Genomic DNA, 14,089 nt, shown 5'->3' with positions numbered 1-14,089 from the left:
GTGAAATCGGAACCAGCAAGGACGTTTTAAGTCAGCGCTGCCTGCATGTCGCCGTCACATTCGCGCGATATCGTCTGTCGCATGTCCAATAGCATGCGGTAGAGCGTGACACCTTTCCAGCCGCAGTACTTCCCGAAACTCTGACCGGGTCGTGTCCTGAAAACGGAGGCGCCTCCGTTGGATCATTATCAACGATGGCTTGTTTACGGCCCGGGCAATTACTGGGGACGCCGGTCGCCGCGCCGCGCCAGAGGAGAGGGACCTTTAAACTAGGCCGGCACGCAGCGTCCCGTCGCGCGGTCACAGTCAGGTGAGTCGCCGATCCGGTCGCTCCCGGTAGCCGTATAGCGGTATCGGCCATGCGTCTCCGTCGGTCGGAGTTCGACGCAGCCGCGCCACCCCGGCGCCGCTCGACACTCACCCTCGCGGGGAGGGGTGACAGAGTCATGGCCTGCCAGCTGAGAGTGACACAGCGGCGCACCCATCCCCACCGCGCTGACACGGCAGGCGGCCCTTTAAACCCGGCGGCGGCGGCCGCGGGCGCCGGGTGGGCGCCCCTCAGCTGCCGCTGCGGCCCGCGCCCCGTCCGCCCCCGGCAGGTGGTGGGCGCAACACCTGCCCCGGCGGCGACGGGCCGCAGCCGGCCGGCCGGGAACGCGGTCCGCATCGAGACCCGCAGCCGCCGCCGCCTGCGAGACCCGCAGCCGCCGCCTGCACCCGGACCACCTGCAGCCTAAGCAGCGCGGATGCCAGCATCAGCCGGTACACGGATAGCGACTCCCGCAGCACCGGCAGCACGGACATAAGGTGGTCCCATCTCAACCCGCCGTCTTCATTCCTGACTCGGGGCGACGGAGAGTCAGAGCCAACTGGGCGGTCAGCCGCCGTCTCGACTCTACAGCTGCCGGCACACTTTCGTTTTCTGCAAGGATTGCAGCGCGGCTGGCCGGCCGGCCGGTCGGCAGGCGGGCGGGCCGGCCGGTCGGGCGGCGGCGAAGTGTGTTGGAATGCGGCCCGACCGCGCGGCGGCTGGCTGCCGAGTTCAGAGCGAGCGGTCGGTGCCGAAGGTGGCCGACCGGCCCGACCACGTGGCGTTCCGGCAGCAGCAGCGGACACTCGGGTCATCCAACCGCACAGTGCAGAGGAACCGGGAACGCTAGGGCTGCGGGGAAAGAGCGGACGGAAAATACACGGGGTGGGTAAGAAATATGGCATAGATAGAGGAACGGAAATAAGGGACAGACCCGGCAGCAGACACGACGGAAATCCTAGACGGAGCGGGCAGGAAGATCAGACAAAAACAAGCGCCAGACTGACCTGAACAAATAAGCAGCCTGGCCGATCGGACATCACAATCAACAAAACAGACGACGCGTGAGTCCGAGCGCGGTGCCCTGTCCACGCGTATCATACATTCCCGTGCGTCAAACTCGTCCCCCGTTGCGCGACCTTCGTCTCTATTGCGTGACGAATATCGACAAACAAGGTGACTATTAGCTGCGCGGCGGTCGTTAAACGGGGCAGGGCACCGGTGCAGCACTCAGCAGCGCTGACGGCGCACTCGGCGCCGCCCTATCTGATGAGCAGTGCGCCGGGCCGACCAAACACACACAGTCGCCGCCCGGAGCGCGTGCGCGCAGCCCCCGAGTCTGGCAATAGTCCACTGACCGGTGCCTAATGATAAACGACGCGCATATGCCGGTTTCAGGTCGTACTACGGGACAGCTACGGTTCTGTCATTCAGTCAGTGACGCGCTGTCAGTCTGCCTTGCTCGATAAGGCGCTCAGTTTCCGGTCAGCGGCCATACGCGCCGAGTGCCATGCCACTGCCCATGAATTGTATGTAAATTCCGCGTTCCAGTGAAGACGGCGCCACTGTTGGTGGGCTGTCGTGCCGTTCCAACACATACTGTCTCCGGACTGATCCAGACCCGCACGGCAGCAGACGACGTGAGTGTGGGCGCCGATACTCAGAGGACTGTCGGCAAACGTGGCTCAGACGAGAGCCCCTGATACCGGGACTGCAGGCTCGCGCGGCGCCAGAAGGCACACACTGGTCGGCGGGACAATAGCGCCACAGCAGCCACGTGGCATCGGCAGCGCTTAGATGACCCGGAAAAACGGTAACTGTCAAACAGTCCAAGCTAGTGTTCATCCGACTCCAAACATGATAACTAATCCGAATACGGGCCAACCACACAGAGGATTAGGAACCTGCACCCTTTACCAGCCACTGAGAGCTGTGCATAAAATCACCACCGATCGCCGAAGTCTTCCACCCCGAGTATCATTAAATCATTCGACTCCGCCCACAATCACCGGAAGCTGACTCCTCGGGGCGTCGGCGCGGCACCCCGCAGAGTTCACTCCTCTCCACCCCTAGCGTCGAGTCTCCGCCCCGCCGCGCCGTCCGCCCCACAGCATACAATCCTCAGCACGACTGTAGGGAAGACACTCCGCTCATTCATCCAATAGTCAGCCCAGCCCGTCGGCCGGCCAGTCGGTCGCAGCCTGCATCAGACTCCCCAAAGCACAAGTATTCACTGCGCAGAGCTGTGCAGCGCACAAGCAACACGGGAGAAATGCCGTCCAGAGACAGGCTGACGAACTGACGGTTCATTGTCATACCTGTCCATAAACCGAGCTACGGCAATGGAAAGCGCGGCTCTATACGGCGGCTATGGAAAGCGTGGCTCTATACGGCATACACAGATCCCAAGAGGGCATCGAACCGACCTTCACAGCATCCACACACACTACACACACGAGTCAGAGAGAGGCGGGGAGAGCAGAGAGCGCGGAGGCGGGCGGTGCCGTATATGGGCGTCGTCACACCATGACAATGTAGCCCGCGGTGCGGCGGCACGGCCTATTTGCTGCTCAGTGCCGCCGCAGCGCTGTTCAATCGTTTTCCGGCAAACACCAATCCATCTCCGAGCTCAGGACACGGGACGAGGCGGGGCGGGGTGGGGGGGGGGGTGTGCAGGGGGTGGCAGATGACCTTTGAACGGCCGGCCGGCTGTCACCGCCAGGTCGGCAGTGTGTCCGTCCTAGGGAGGGAGGTGGGACAGAGAGGAGGGAGGATGGCTGGGAGGGAGAGAGAGAGAGAGAGAGGGAGGGAGGGAGGAGAGTAGGTGTCCCACAGATCCGGGCGCGACGTGGCACAGTATTTATTTGCAGTGGCGCACAGTCGGCATCGTGTGAAGCCGACAGCACAGCCAGATGGAAGAGAGAGAGAGAGAGAGAGAGAGAGAGAGAGAGAGAGAGAGAGAGAGAGAGAGAGAGAGAGAGAGAGAGAGAGAGAGAGAGAGACAGAGACAGAGACAGAGACAGAGACAGAGACAGAGACAGAGACAGAGACAGAGTCAGAGTCAGAGTCAGAGACAGAGACAGAGACAGAGACAGAGACAGAGACAGAGACAGAGACAGAGACAGAGACAGAGACAGAGACAGAGACAGAGACAGAGACAGAGACAGAGACAGAGACAGAGACAGAGACAGAGACAGAGACAGAGACAGAGACAGAGACAGAGACAGAGACAGAGACAGAGACAGAGACAGAGACAGAGACAGAGACAGAGACAGAGACAGAGACAGAGACAGAGACAGAGACAGAGACAGAGACAGAGAGAGAGAGAGAGAGAGAGAGAGAGAGAGAGAGAGAGAGAGAGAGAGAGAGAGAGAGAGAGAGAGAGAGAGAGAGAGAGAGAGAGAGAGAGAGAGAGAGAGAGAGAGAGAGAGAGAGAGAGAGAGAGAGAGAGAGAGAGAGAGAGAGAGAGCAAGAACAAGACGTTGCCGAAGTACCTGCACTCGAGTGACAAAGGCTGAATGTAAAGGGACAGAGGAGGAAAAGGCAAGGGGATATCATGCATTTAACCTAAATACGGAGAGTAGGAGCGGGTGTCTATTATGTACGCCTTCCACAACACCTGTTGTGGAAGGCCTTGTCAATCGATCGTCCCCTCCCGCGCGCACACACCTCCGTACGTGCACTCCACAGCCCCGCAGAGCGATTTCATTGGACGAATCGCAGCGAAAGGCGTAGCGTTCTGAAAACATTGCCTCTTCGTGCCCCGCCGGAATGCATGATTGGCATCGGTTTCGTGAGGATTCGAAAAGTAGGAGGAAACTGGCCCTGTGAAGGCTCCAGTGAAGGTAAACGGGACAAGTTTTGGAGGTGGGAGTCGCCAACAATGCAGCGCGGCATAAAAAAATACTTCAACGAAATCGAAAAGTTCCAAAATTCATGAGCCAGAAATGCATTCTATTAAAGCTGTTTTGAAGTTTCAAGTGATTGAACAAATGCTTCAGATTATCCATATCATCTGCTGGAAGAGATCAATCATATCACAACGATACAATTTAAAAGCGCATTTATTGGAAAGCCGAAAATGTGACCAAGGCAAGTTGTTGTTAGGCAAATGTTACATTTTAAAACATAAAATACAAAAAGCTTAAAACATTTACGCCGCCCAGTGTCAAATCATATGCATATTTGGTGATCCTTTTAGCATGGACGATTGAGCAGGGTCGTCAGTTTTTGACGTTATGCGTTACCGACTACTGAATTCGTTACGTTTGGAGGCGCTCCAGTACACGATAATATAGATAGTTGCCACAACGTAGACGTAAGCATCATTTACCCCGAGCCCACTGAGTACACAAGGTTACCGCGGTACAACATACCTACAGCCTGCTCCCTTTTCCGCATCGACTTTTGTTTACGAGACCCTAAAATAAAGCGCGGACCCACCCACCGTTCAAAAACACTATTCCATAAAGCAGGCTCCTGACACAAACACAACAGTCTTCCACACAAACAAGCTGTGTGCCACTCCATTTCAGCTCATTCTGCCTGAATGAGGGCCGATAAATTCGGCGAGAAAACAGCTTCACGCGCGTGGGAGACCGAGCGTGTCGTGGGAGCGCGGCGCGACACGCTGGAGTAGGCGCCGCTCGGACGACCTTACACGGACGTACGAGGTAGTACACTTCGCGTCCACCCCACACCTCGCGTACACACGGATATAGTACCACTATGACAGGCCTGAGGGGTCAATGCGGGCCGGGAGACCCGCTCTCACGATTAACGTTGGCCAATTACAAGAAATATCAGATCACCTGAGAGCAGGTGACTTCCTGGATAACATCCCTAATCAAAATCGTCTTACTTTTCTGAAGTTACCGACTAAGCCAGCCTGATGACTCGAAGCGATCATACACAAATCAATCCCAACTGAAGCCAACCATAGACAGCGCCCACGCCACCGAATCCCGCGGCGATCCCGGACTCACCTGACGATGTTGGGGTGATCTGACTTCTCCAGCTGCCGCAGAGTAGCGATCTCACGCAGGGTTGACATTGGAACGCCGTCATCCGAGAGGCGCACCCGAATCTTCTTCAGCGCCACCATCTGGCCCTCATTGCGCAGGTCGCGCGCCTTGTACACCGTACCGTACGCACCTGGGAAAGAGGGACGAAGAAAATGAAGATCGGCCTAATGCTTGCTCAGGCACGGACGGTGTGCGCAATAGTGGGCGGGGAGAAAGAGGGAGGGAGAGAGGAGAGTGGAGTACGGCGATGGAGTAACACGGGAGGAAAAACGACGGCACAAACAAAAACAACAGCCGGAAAGAATCGGTGATAAATGGCCGGGGTGATCAGCAGAGCAGCTACCAGTAATTAAGACGTGGGCGTTGCGTAGGCGGAGTACTAGGAAGGTAGGTCAGTAGACCAAACAAGCTGCTGAGTAAGGGTTGGCAGAACAGCTCGGTAGCCAAAACAGGGGGCGAACGGGGGACGGAGCCAGACACTATAGAGGTAGGTCAACGCAAAACAATGCCTGTGCAAAGTCCGTGTCCTTAAACAGCCATTCCGAAAGCAGAGGAGGTGCGTCGTGCAGCCGCCGATCGCCGCTCGCGCCGCACGCCAGCTCGGTGCAGCTCTTTATTCAGCGCTGGTATGTGCACACACAACACCTCCCTGGCGAACAGTGACACGGCAGTTAAATGACCGCCGTATGTGTGCGCCACGGACCGTTCCCAAAACAAACAGCGCAAGCACAGTGTCGCAAGGCGGTGTCGGACGCCGCCGGTCAGCTGGCTACAGAGACGGTCCAGAGACGGCTCCCACTCGGCTTCAGACGGCTCCCGTACGGCTATAGACGAATCACGTACGGCTACAGGCGGCTCCTATCGTAAACAGACGGCTTCGGTACGGCCACAGGCGGCTGCCGGTTCGGATATAGGCGGCTGGCGTATAGCTACATGCAGCTTCTGCACCGTCGAAGGCGGGTCCCAGCTCCATTGGACCTATGCCGCTGTGAGGCGTTCATGGAGATCCGGTGGGTTTGGTCAGGTTGGACGGCCAAGGATCGGGCTAAACAAGACGGAAAGAGGTGAAACTGGAACAGACTGTGTCACGATGGATGGGACATTGATCTCAGGAGATATAGGTCCCGAAGGACATCCGACAGCGATATGCAGGTCTTCTTCGACGTCATTTTCCAATGTTCCAGAGATGCCGTGATACGCGCGACTAAAAAATTACTTGACAATACGATCTACCGAGATAAAGGTACAGTTATACAAATAGACGGACTGAAACAGACATGATAAATATTAGCAGACAGAAGAGACTCTAGACAGAGATAGACACAGTCTAGACAGACCGACATAGAGACAGACCCAGCAGACAGACCGACCTAGAGACAGACCCGGTGACCGGGCCGCGGCACCCGGACGGGGCCCCCGCCGAGCGGGCCACCCGCCGGCTCCGTCGCCATTCATTGCAGCGCCCTGACGGCGGCCGGTGCGTCACAACAGCTGTTGAGCGCCGCGGCGCCGGAGTCGCCGCACTTTCTCACGGCTCGGCTCACGGCCACTCGGCGGTATGCGGCCACCGGGACATGGACCCGGTCCGAGCGGCGAGGTGAAGATTGGCGTGAGGACGCCAGATTGAGGATGGAAAATAAGTCGATCGTCGAACGAGACAGGCTTAAATACGACAAGTACAGAAGATCTACGAAGCTTAAGGGTGCGATGTTAATGTTAAGTCAATGGGAGGCGAAAAACCGCAATATCTTGAAAACCGATAGAGATATTAGCCTCAAATTTGGCATGTACCTGCTCCATGGGTATACAAAGCCTACTTCGGACAAGTTGTCTGATTCCGTGCAATATTCACGTTGATATTGCACGATAAAGGTGGAAAAACTGAAAAGTTTGAGCCGAAATTCATTAAATGTCATTCAAACTAGGCGCAAAAAATGAATGGCACCCGCATTTCCTCAAAGTGGACAACAATTCTATGTACTCCGATTTTCCATTTTCTTTTTGCAATGTTGCAAAAAATGAAAGTAAAACTTTGCTCATCTTTCATTTTTTGTGTGAGGCATAAAATAAAAAACCGGCTACATAGAAATGTGCACAGAACATTTCTTCACACGAAAATGAAGTTTACTTTTCAGAAATATCTGAACTGTGACTGGAATTAAGCCCGATTCATATCCACTTTTTGACGGTTTTGTTGGTTCAAGAGAGTGCCGCTAGATGTCGTATGGGTCTCCGCCTCGGTCCCTGTCGTTCCCCCATGTAATAAAACACGCGAGTCGCGCCGACCGGCGGGGAGGGACTGTCAACACACGGTGATTTACGGTCTGGGGTTCCCAGTGTGCCGGTGGCCGTGAAACTCTGCCGGAACAGAAGCGAACTCTCGGGGTTGTCGGAGGAAAATACGGATGGTGGGTGGAGTGAATGAGATTAGTGGATTTTATATAAGTAATATATCGATACACAGGTTACCAACTACCAACCTTGGCGCCTGTACTTTGGGTATTGCATGGGTATTGCATGTGAACTGTGATGGCATGCTTGAATTTGATTGCGGCCAGTCTGTCTATACATACGTCAGTAATATTACAATCGCATAGTACCTACTCTGAAGCTGCATTTGTATAGCGATCACAATTCACAACACGTCGGTAAATAATGTGGTATCGGTATATAGCAACCACATGGTGAAGCTCAAGACCAAGAAGGAAGAACCAGTACTACTATGTAGGGTAGTGTGGGGTAATTTGAACATATTTTTACGTCTTTTCCGTTGTACCAAATTCCAGCTCAACCCTGGATGAAGAAAAAGTGTTTCAGTAGCGCATGTGTCACTTGCTTTTACCATGTAAGCCTCATTTTTGGACGAGCCGAGCATACCTTGAAAAGCATAGCATCACTTCTCCACCAAGTCACGGTGTGTCCAAATTGCCCCACCGTGGGTTAATTTGAACATACTGCCTTTACCTGCCATAAAAACGATAGTCTCGCCAGCACCGATGTTGTTTGACCCATAAACGAATAGGCAGAGCAATTCTAAACATGTTCAAGATTTTGGAAAATGCAGATCGATAATCAATAATAGAAGATAGCCATTTGATTGTTCATGGCATTGGCAGTCTAATGGCGTTTACTGCATGTCTGTATGTCTATTCTGTGATTTTATATGATTTTTTTGAACATATGCCGTTTTTGGTCGAAAACTCAGAAATCATGACGTCACTAAAACCTCGATATCTTAAAAATTTTCCGACCGATTTTTTTGAAACTTTGTCACAATAAACTTCCATCAATTCCCTACAGGTACTTAAAATTTGGCGCGCCTGCGGCGCGCCGTTTTTATGCTATGGCCCGGCGAAAAAAGTGGGGGCGTTTAACGCCCCCCCCAGCAACTCGCGGGTTAAACCCCGTTCATATGATAGCCCTTCTAGTTCCGATAATTTCTCTCATTGGTCTTATTGTCATGCCACTTATGGATTTTCCGTAATTTTGTGTTATTCACACTATGTTCAAATTGCCCCACATGTTCAAATTACCCCACCCTACCCTATTGTAATACTCACGAAAAGTAATAAAACAGTGCATCAGTTTATTTAGGACACTGTATGCTGTTGTGCACTCTGTGACTGAGGTCACGGGCGGCGTAAGCCGACTCCAAATATTGACGATAGGATCCATTTTCTGCTTGACCAGTTGGAGGTAGTCAGTTATGGAATGGACGGAGTGGATGGCGTCCGGGAGGGGAGGGGGAGGAGGTAGAGCACACTGGCAGTGGCACCGGAGAAGCAAGTTAAATAATCATCCCTTCCATAAGTATAGCAGCGGTTTGAAAAAAGGTGGATGGTTGGTAGGTATAGATATTTCTGTGAAGTTCCCAAGGAACATATTACATGGTTGCTAGCAGTCAATAAAATGCAGCTTGCTCAGCTTGCTATAGCTTGCTATAAGCTTGCTATAAATTGCAGCTTGGAGTTCTATAGCCTTGAGCTTGCTATAAAAGCAAGCAAGCATACCAATGCCTCGTTAACCTATAGGTAAAATTGATATTTTGTTATATTTGTAGTTTGTACCTACTTCCAGTCCAGAGTCTACTTGATATAATAAAGTTATGCGCATGGGGCTAAGCTTCAAACGACATGCCTTCAAATGAGAAATAGATGAGAAATGGAATACGAATCTTCCAGCTCATAGTCTGCTCCATCAAAATGAGATTGTGCGCATGGGGCTTAGCTTCAAATGAGAAGATAGATGCTGAACTTCCCGTTGTTGTTACGGAGCGAGCGAAGCAAGCGAAGTCTTTTCAATATAACGGATAAATCTCAGTAAGAGCTGCCCGACCCGGCCCGGGCTGTAACGCTTTTGAAAGGCTAAAAAAAAAAACTCAGCAACCGCTGGACCGATTTAGGTACTTGCGGTAATTTTTGTAGGGTAACTTGATTCCTTCTTCCAAGTATTTGACTTCTTTCGATGCATGTGGGTGACCCCTTATGCACGTGCCACGTGCAAAACGAAGAGGAATCATTTTTGTAACAATTGCAATATCTCGGTAGTTACTGGGCCGATTGCGCTGAAACTTTGCATGTAGGTAGGCAGTAGGCACCCACTAGGCAATGCATTTTCATGTCCCACAGTTCATGTGGGGTGCTGCTGCACGTGCGCACGTGCAGGGGTCGATTCCAGATCTCGAGAACGGCTGGACCGATTGCACTCAGATTTGGTTAGCGGTTAGGGATCCATTAGTAGGGTGCCGTGCAAAAGTCAGTTGGGACCCATTTTGCACGTGCGCACGTGCAGGGTGCCGCTTCCAGATATCGAGAACGGCGGGGTCGATTGCGCTCAAATATGGCACATTGCTAGAGACCGGTTAGTAGGGTACGGGGACCCGCAGTTGCTACTGTACAGCGACCCTGAGTAAATTGTCCCAGCACCCTCACAGGGAACAACGATAAGCTGTCAGAGGGCACGCAGAGAAAACCTCAGCTGCTCTTGTACAGGGACCGGCGGTCGATATCAATGTTATCGGTTGTTACTGGACAGGACAGACGGGCGACGGCTAGAGTTGGGGTTCGTGTACAGTAGCAACTGCGGGTCCCCGTACCGTGCACAAGTCAGTTGGAGGTACCCCCTCACAATTTCCCACGTGCAAGGCCCACCCTCTCGCTCGCTCCGTTTGTCGTCCTATAAGGCGTTTTACTGGTAGTATGTGTAGCAATGTGAATCTAGCACCGCATTTCACTAAAACAATGCCGTCAGGTCAATCATGTGAGGATATCAGACGCATTCTTGTGACTAGAGCTGCGGCAGACTCAATATTCGATAACATGTATCCATATCAAATAATCAGTTTCGTTCTAACTGGGTAGGACGTAGGTACCTACACCAGGCTAAGGACGGCGCCGGGAAGGCCTGTCGAGAGACGTGTTCCGTCCGCGCGGTGTTTACACACCATGATCTCCCTCAGTCGGCGCCGCCCGCCGCGCCGGCGCAGTAACCAAACGTCGTTATCGTAAGGGCCGTGAAATGAGGAGGGGGAGAAGGTCATTAACGTGGGAAAAAAGCGCTCTACCCTGGTGACATCTACTGGCTGAGAATCGGAGTAGTAGTGCTCGGACACCAACGCTGAGCGGAGCCACCTCCGAAGTTAACGCACCCTTAAAATAACCACAAACCTAGAAGGAGCACAGTCATACAAAACACAGCATGCAGCACAAATTGCTGAACAAGCACCCCGGGAACGCAATCCATATACAATGGATATTCAAACGACCCGGTGGACAAAACCGATAACATAGCTGCGCGATACAAAGCGGCCATCACGGTGCGGCGCCGGGCGGAGCCGAGGCCCGTATAGAGGAGCCTGTCGGAACGCGCCGCGGCGGTCTCCAGCTGTGAGATCGCGCCGCGCAGAGCCGCCGACCGCCGTGCCTCGTCACCGTCCATCCCCGGTCGGCGGCGCGGCTTCAAACGACGAGAGGCCACGCAGGCCGCGTGCGTACGGCGGAACTGCGTAGTAGGTGCGTGTGAGTGCGGCGCGCCGCGGCCGGTGGCCGGGCTGAGCGGGCGCGGAGCGGACGGGAGCCAGCGGCACGTAATTACCGCCCAGCTCCGTCGGTATTTGGGAGGGTCGGACCCGCCGCCGACACACAACGGTGCCTCGACTCGGGTCAGCCGGCCGGGCGGCAGAGGACGGGCAGAGGAGAGCGAGAACACGGAGAGAGGAGGCAGGGGTGAGGAGGACGGGATACTGGGATCCGGGTTGTAGGTTTGTGGGAAGCAAGCAGATGAAATATTGCATTTAATAGCAGGACATCTGTATTGAATATGGACGAAAAAGATAAGAAGCCGAAAGAATGACCGAACAGGTTGAGATAGTAAATTGGTAGTTGAGATGTAACAAAGAAAACACAATTGGAAATAACACATCTGATAAACCACAGCGTGACAGGGGAGAAATTTAACTAAGCGTGGGAAGAATAAATGCAAAAACCTCACGAATAAACTTAAATACATCACGAAGGGAAACCCCACTAGGTCAGCCCCTATTCCTCGTCCGTCCCATGTAACCGGACCTGTGACAATGTCCGATCCGAGAATCGGTAACGGGCTCACAAAACGGTAATACAGTGCATTGCTGCTTCCGGAACTGCCTAAAATAGGAATAAAACATTCATACACGGTGTTAACAACTTCAAGCAAAGTTGCACTGTAACAAATAACAACAAAAGTGGAACAAAACAATGTGTACAGGGCAAACGTGGCAGTTCGTGAGCAGCTTCGTGTTTATAACTACTCAGTACTCATCTTCACAAAAATAACAACACAACTTTGGCCTCACCAGTCACACCACCTTCGCAATGACTCCCATCCCCCCCCCCCCCCGAGTGCGTCCTGCTAGCACTGACCGTTTCCGATGAGGCCGATCTCCTCATAGTTGGTCGCCTGCCGGATGAACTCTGTTCCGGGGCAGACGAAGCCGGCCGTCGGTTCGGCGGACGGCCTGTCTCTGGCCGCCATGGCCGCGGCGCAGCGGGCTGAGCTCGGCTACCACATGGTGACCCGCCTGCCGACCACAGCACGCCGCCAGTCAGTCAGTCGTCTCGGTAGGGTAGTGTGAACGGGGTATCGACAGGGCGGTACTGGAGCGCGGTGGGAGGTACGGACGTCGACCGACCGACCGGCACCAGCGACCGTCGCCGACTGCCGCCGCCACCGCGGCTCGTCGTCCCGGAGCCCCCGGCCGGCCGCGGCGGCGCCGCCAGACACGTGGTACCCGCTGCCTCCACAGGGTGCCCGGCACAGATGGTCACGTGCCCTAGCTGGGGGACCAAGGGGTACAGGGTGTGGATGGAAGCTTCCGGGAAAGGGGGGAGTAGACAGATAGGCCGGAGGCAGTGACTGCCTATGGGAGATTACAGAGGGGCGAGCCGCTGAGATACCGTGCCCTGGACAGAGGTCGCCGGGTCACGGATCCGCCGAGTGCGGCCCGGCCGGGTCAGGGGTCAGGCAGGCTGTGACACGGCTACCACAGCCCGGTCCCAGACGGACCGACAGGGCCGGCCGCTCCGAGCCGGCCTCAGACAGCCACCGGCCGGCCGGCGGATCACAGCCTTTGTCCGCGCCGGCCGGGAAAAAGGGCGGTTCAAGGACCTTCGGGTTCATCATCGGGAGGCGCCCTTCACCGGCTGCCCGTCGGCCCGGAGACGGGACCGGAGACCAGAGGACCGGGACCAGAGACCAGAGGAACGGGACCAGAGGACCGGGGACCAGAGGACCACACGGCAGCCCAGCCGGCCACAGGCACCGAGGATCGCCGGCGCAACGGCCGGGACACAGCTGCTACACTGACACAACCACGGACCTACGGAACACGTATTAGCATAATTTTAGCCATTCGGCTGCTGCTAGGCTAGTACTGACCACTGGCGTTCGCATTCCACACCGAGCATGTCCGATTGATCGCAACGCCAGGTATGTGGAAATACCAGCTGCACAGCGAGTGTTGTTGATTGGTTTGATGATAATGATAATAGTTGCAAGAACCGAAAACTAGGCGGTCAATACACAGCAACGGCTCGGAACACCAACACGTGGCAGAGATAGGACGAGCTCGACAAAAGGGCAATCACATGCTTTTATTATTGCAAAACTAATACCGTTCCACGGAGGGTTTAAAGGCAAAGGTGTCGAAAAAGAACCCACTACCTAAAGACTTTCGTAAGATGCGCAAAATATCTGAGGTGCATCGTTCGGTGCCCGTCAGTCATTTTTGGCAACGTGATAAGGTAGGCTATGTGGAAAGGCTACCGTGACTTCATTAATTGGATTATTGTTTTCCAATCCGTGGGAATGTAAGACCGAAGTATCTGCGGCACATGAAAAACATCCGAGGAATGTTGATTACAGTTAGACGATGTGCCTTAACACCGGCAAGCGGCGATCGCAAATGACATAAAACGTGTCAAAGGAATCTCCGTTCCGGAACTGGTCATTTTACGGCCTGGTGAAGTGTTGAGCTGTGAACGAGTGGTGATATATTACGGAGCGGTGAGGGGGTGATGACGGATTAGCGCCATCCAGCTCCCATAAACCGAAACGACCGAATAATTTGCCGATCACACCTGCGGCGGATTGGACTCATTTGAACTCTGACCTTCAAACAATCAAAACACGATCAATTTTAGCTACAAACGCTGACGGTGGTCGCCGGCAAAAAGAAACGCAGCGTCGATGGACCTTGATGAAGGCGTCCTAACGGACA

At 54.1% G+C, this 14,089-nt stretch overlaps 1 protein-coding gene across 5 annotated transcripts in view; it reads right to left on the bottom strand.

Annotated features, from left to right (window-relative positions):
- The window catches only part of LOC122387840 (cyclin-dependent kinase 6-like), a 38,359-nt gene that overhangs the window by 16,520 nt on the left and 7,750 nt on the right, over nucleotides 1-14,089 (bottom strand). For all 5 annotated transcript variants that reach the window (XR_006257692.1, XM_043378402.1, XM_043378397.1 and 2 more), the window contains exons 2-3: nucleotides 12,234-12,391; nucleotides 5,296-5,464 (exon numbers count right to left, since the gene is read on the bottom strand). Coding sequence is in view for 4 of the 5 variants with exons in the window: in XM_043378402.1 (XP_043234337.1) it covers nucleotides 5,296-5,464; nucleotides 12,234-12,345 (281 nt within the window). In the remaining variant the exon portion in view is untranslated. The remainder of the gene's footprint in view (nucleotides 1-5,295; nucleotides 5,465-12,233; nucleotides 12,392-14,089) is intronic.

The sequence above is a fragment of the Amphibalanus amphitrite genome, unplaced genomic scaffold (assembly GCF_019059575.1).
Source record: "Amphibalanus amphitrite isolate SeventyFive unplaced genomic scaffold, NRLGWU_Aamphi_draft 000299F_arrow, whole genome shotgun sequence".
NCBI lineage: Eukaryota > Metazoa > Arthropoda > Thecostraca > Balanomorpha > Balanidae > Amphibalanus > Amphibalanus amphitrite.
This window is presented reverse-complemented; position numbering and strand designations above follow the sequence as displayed.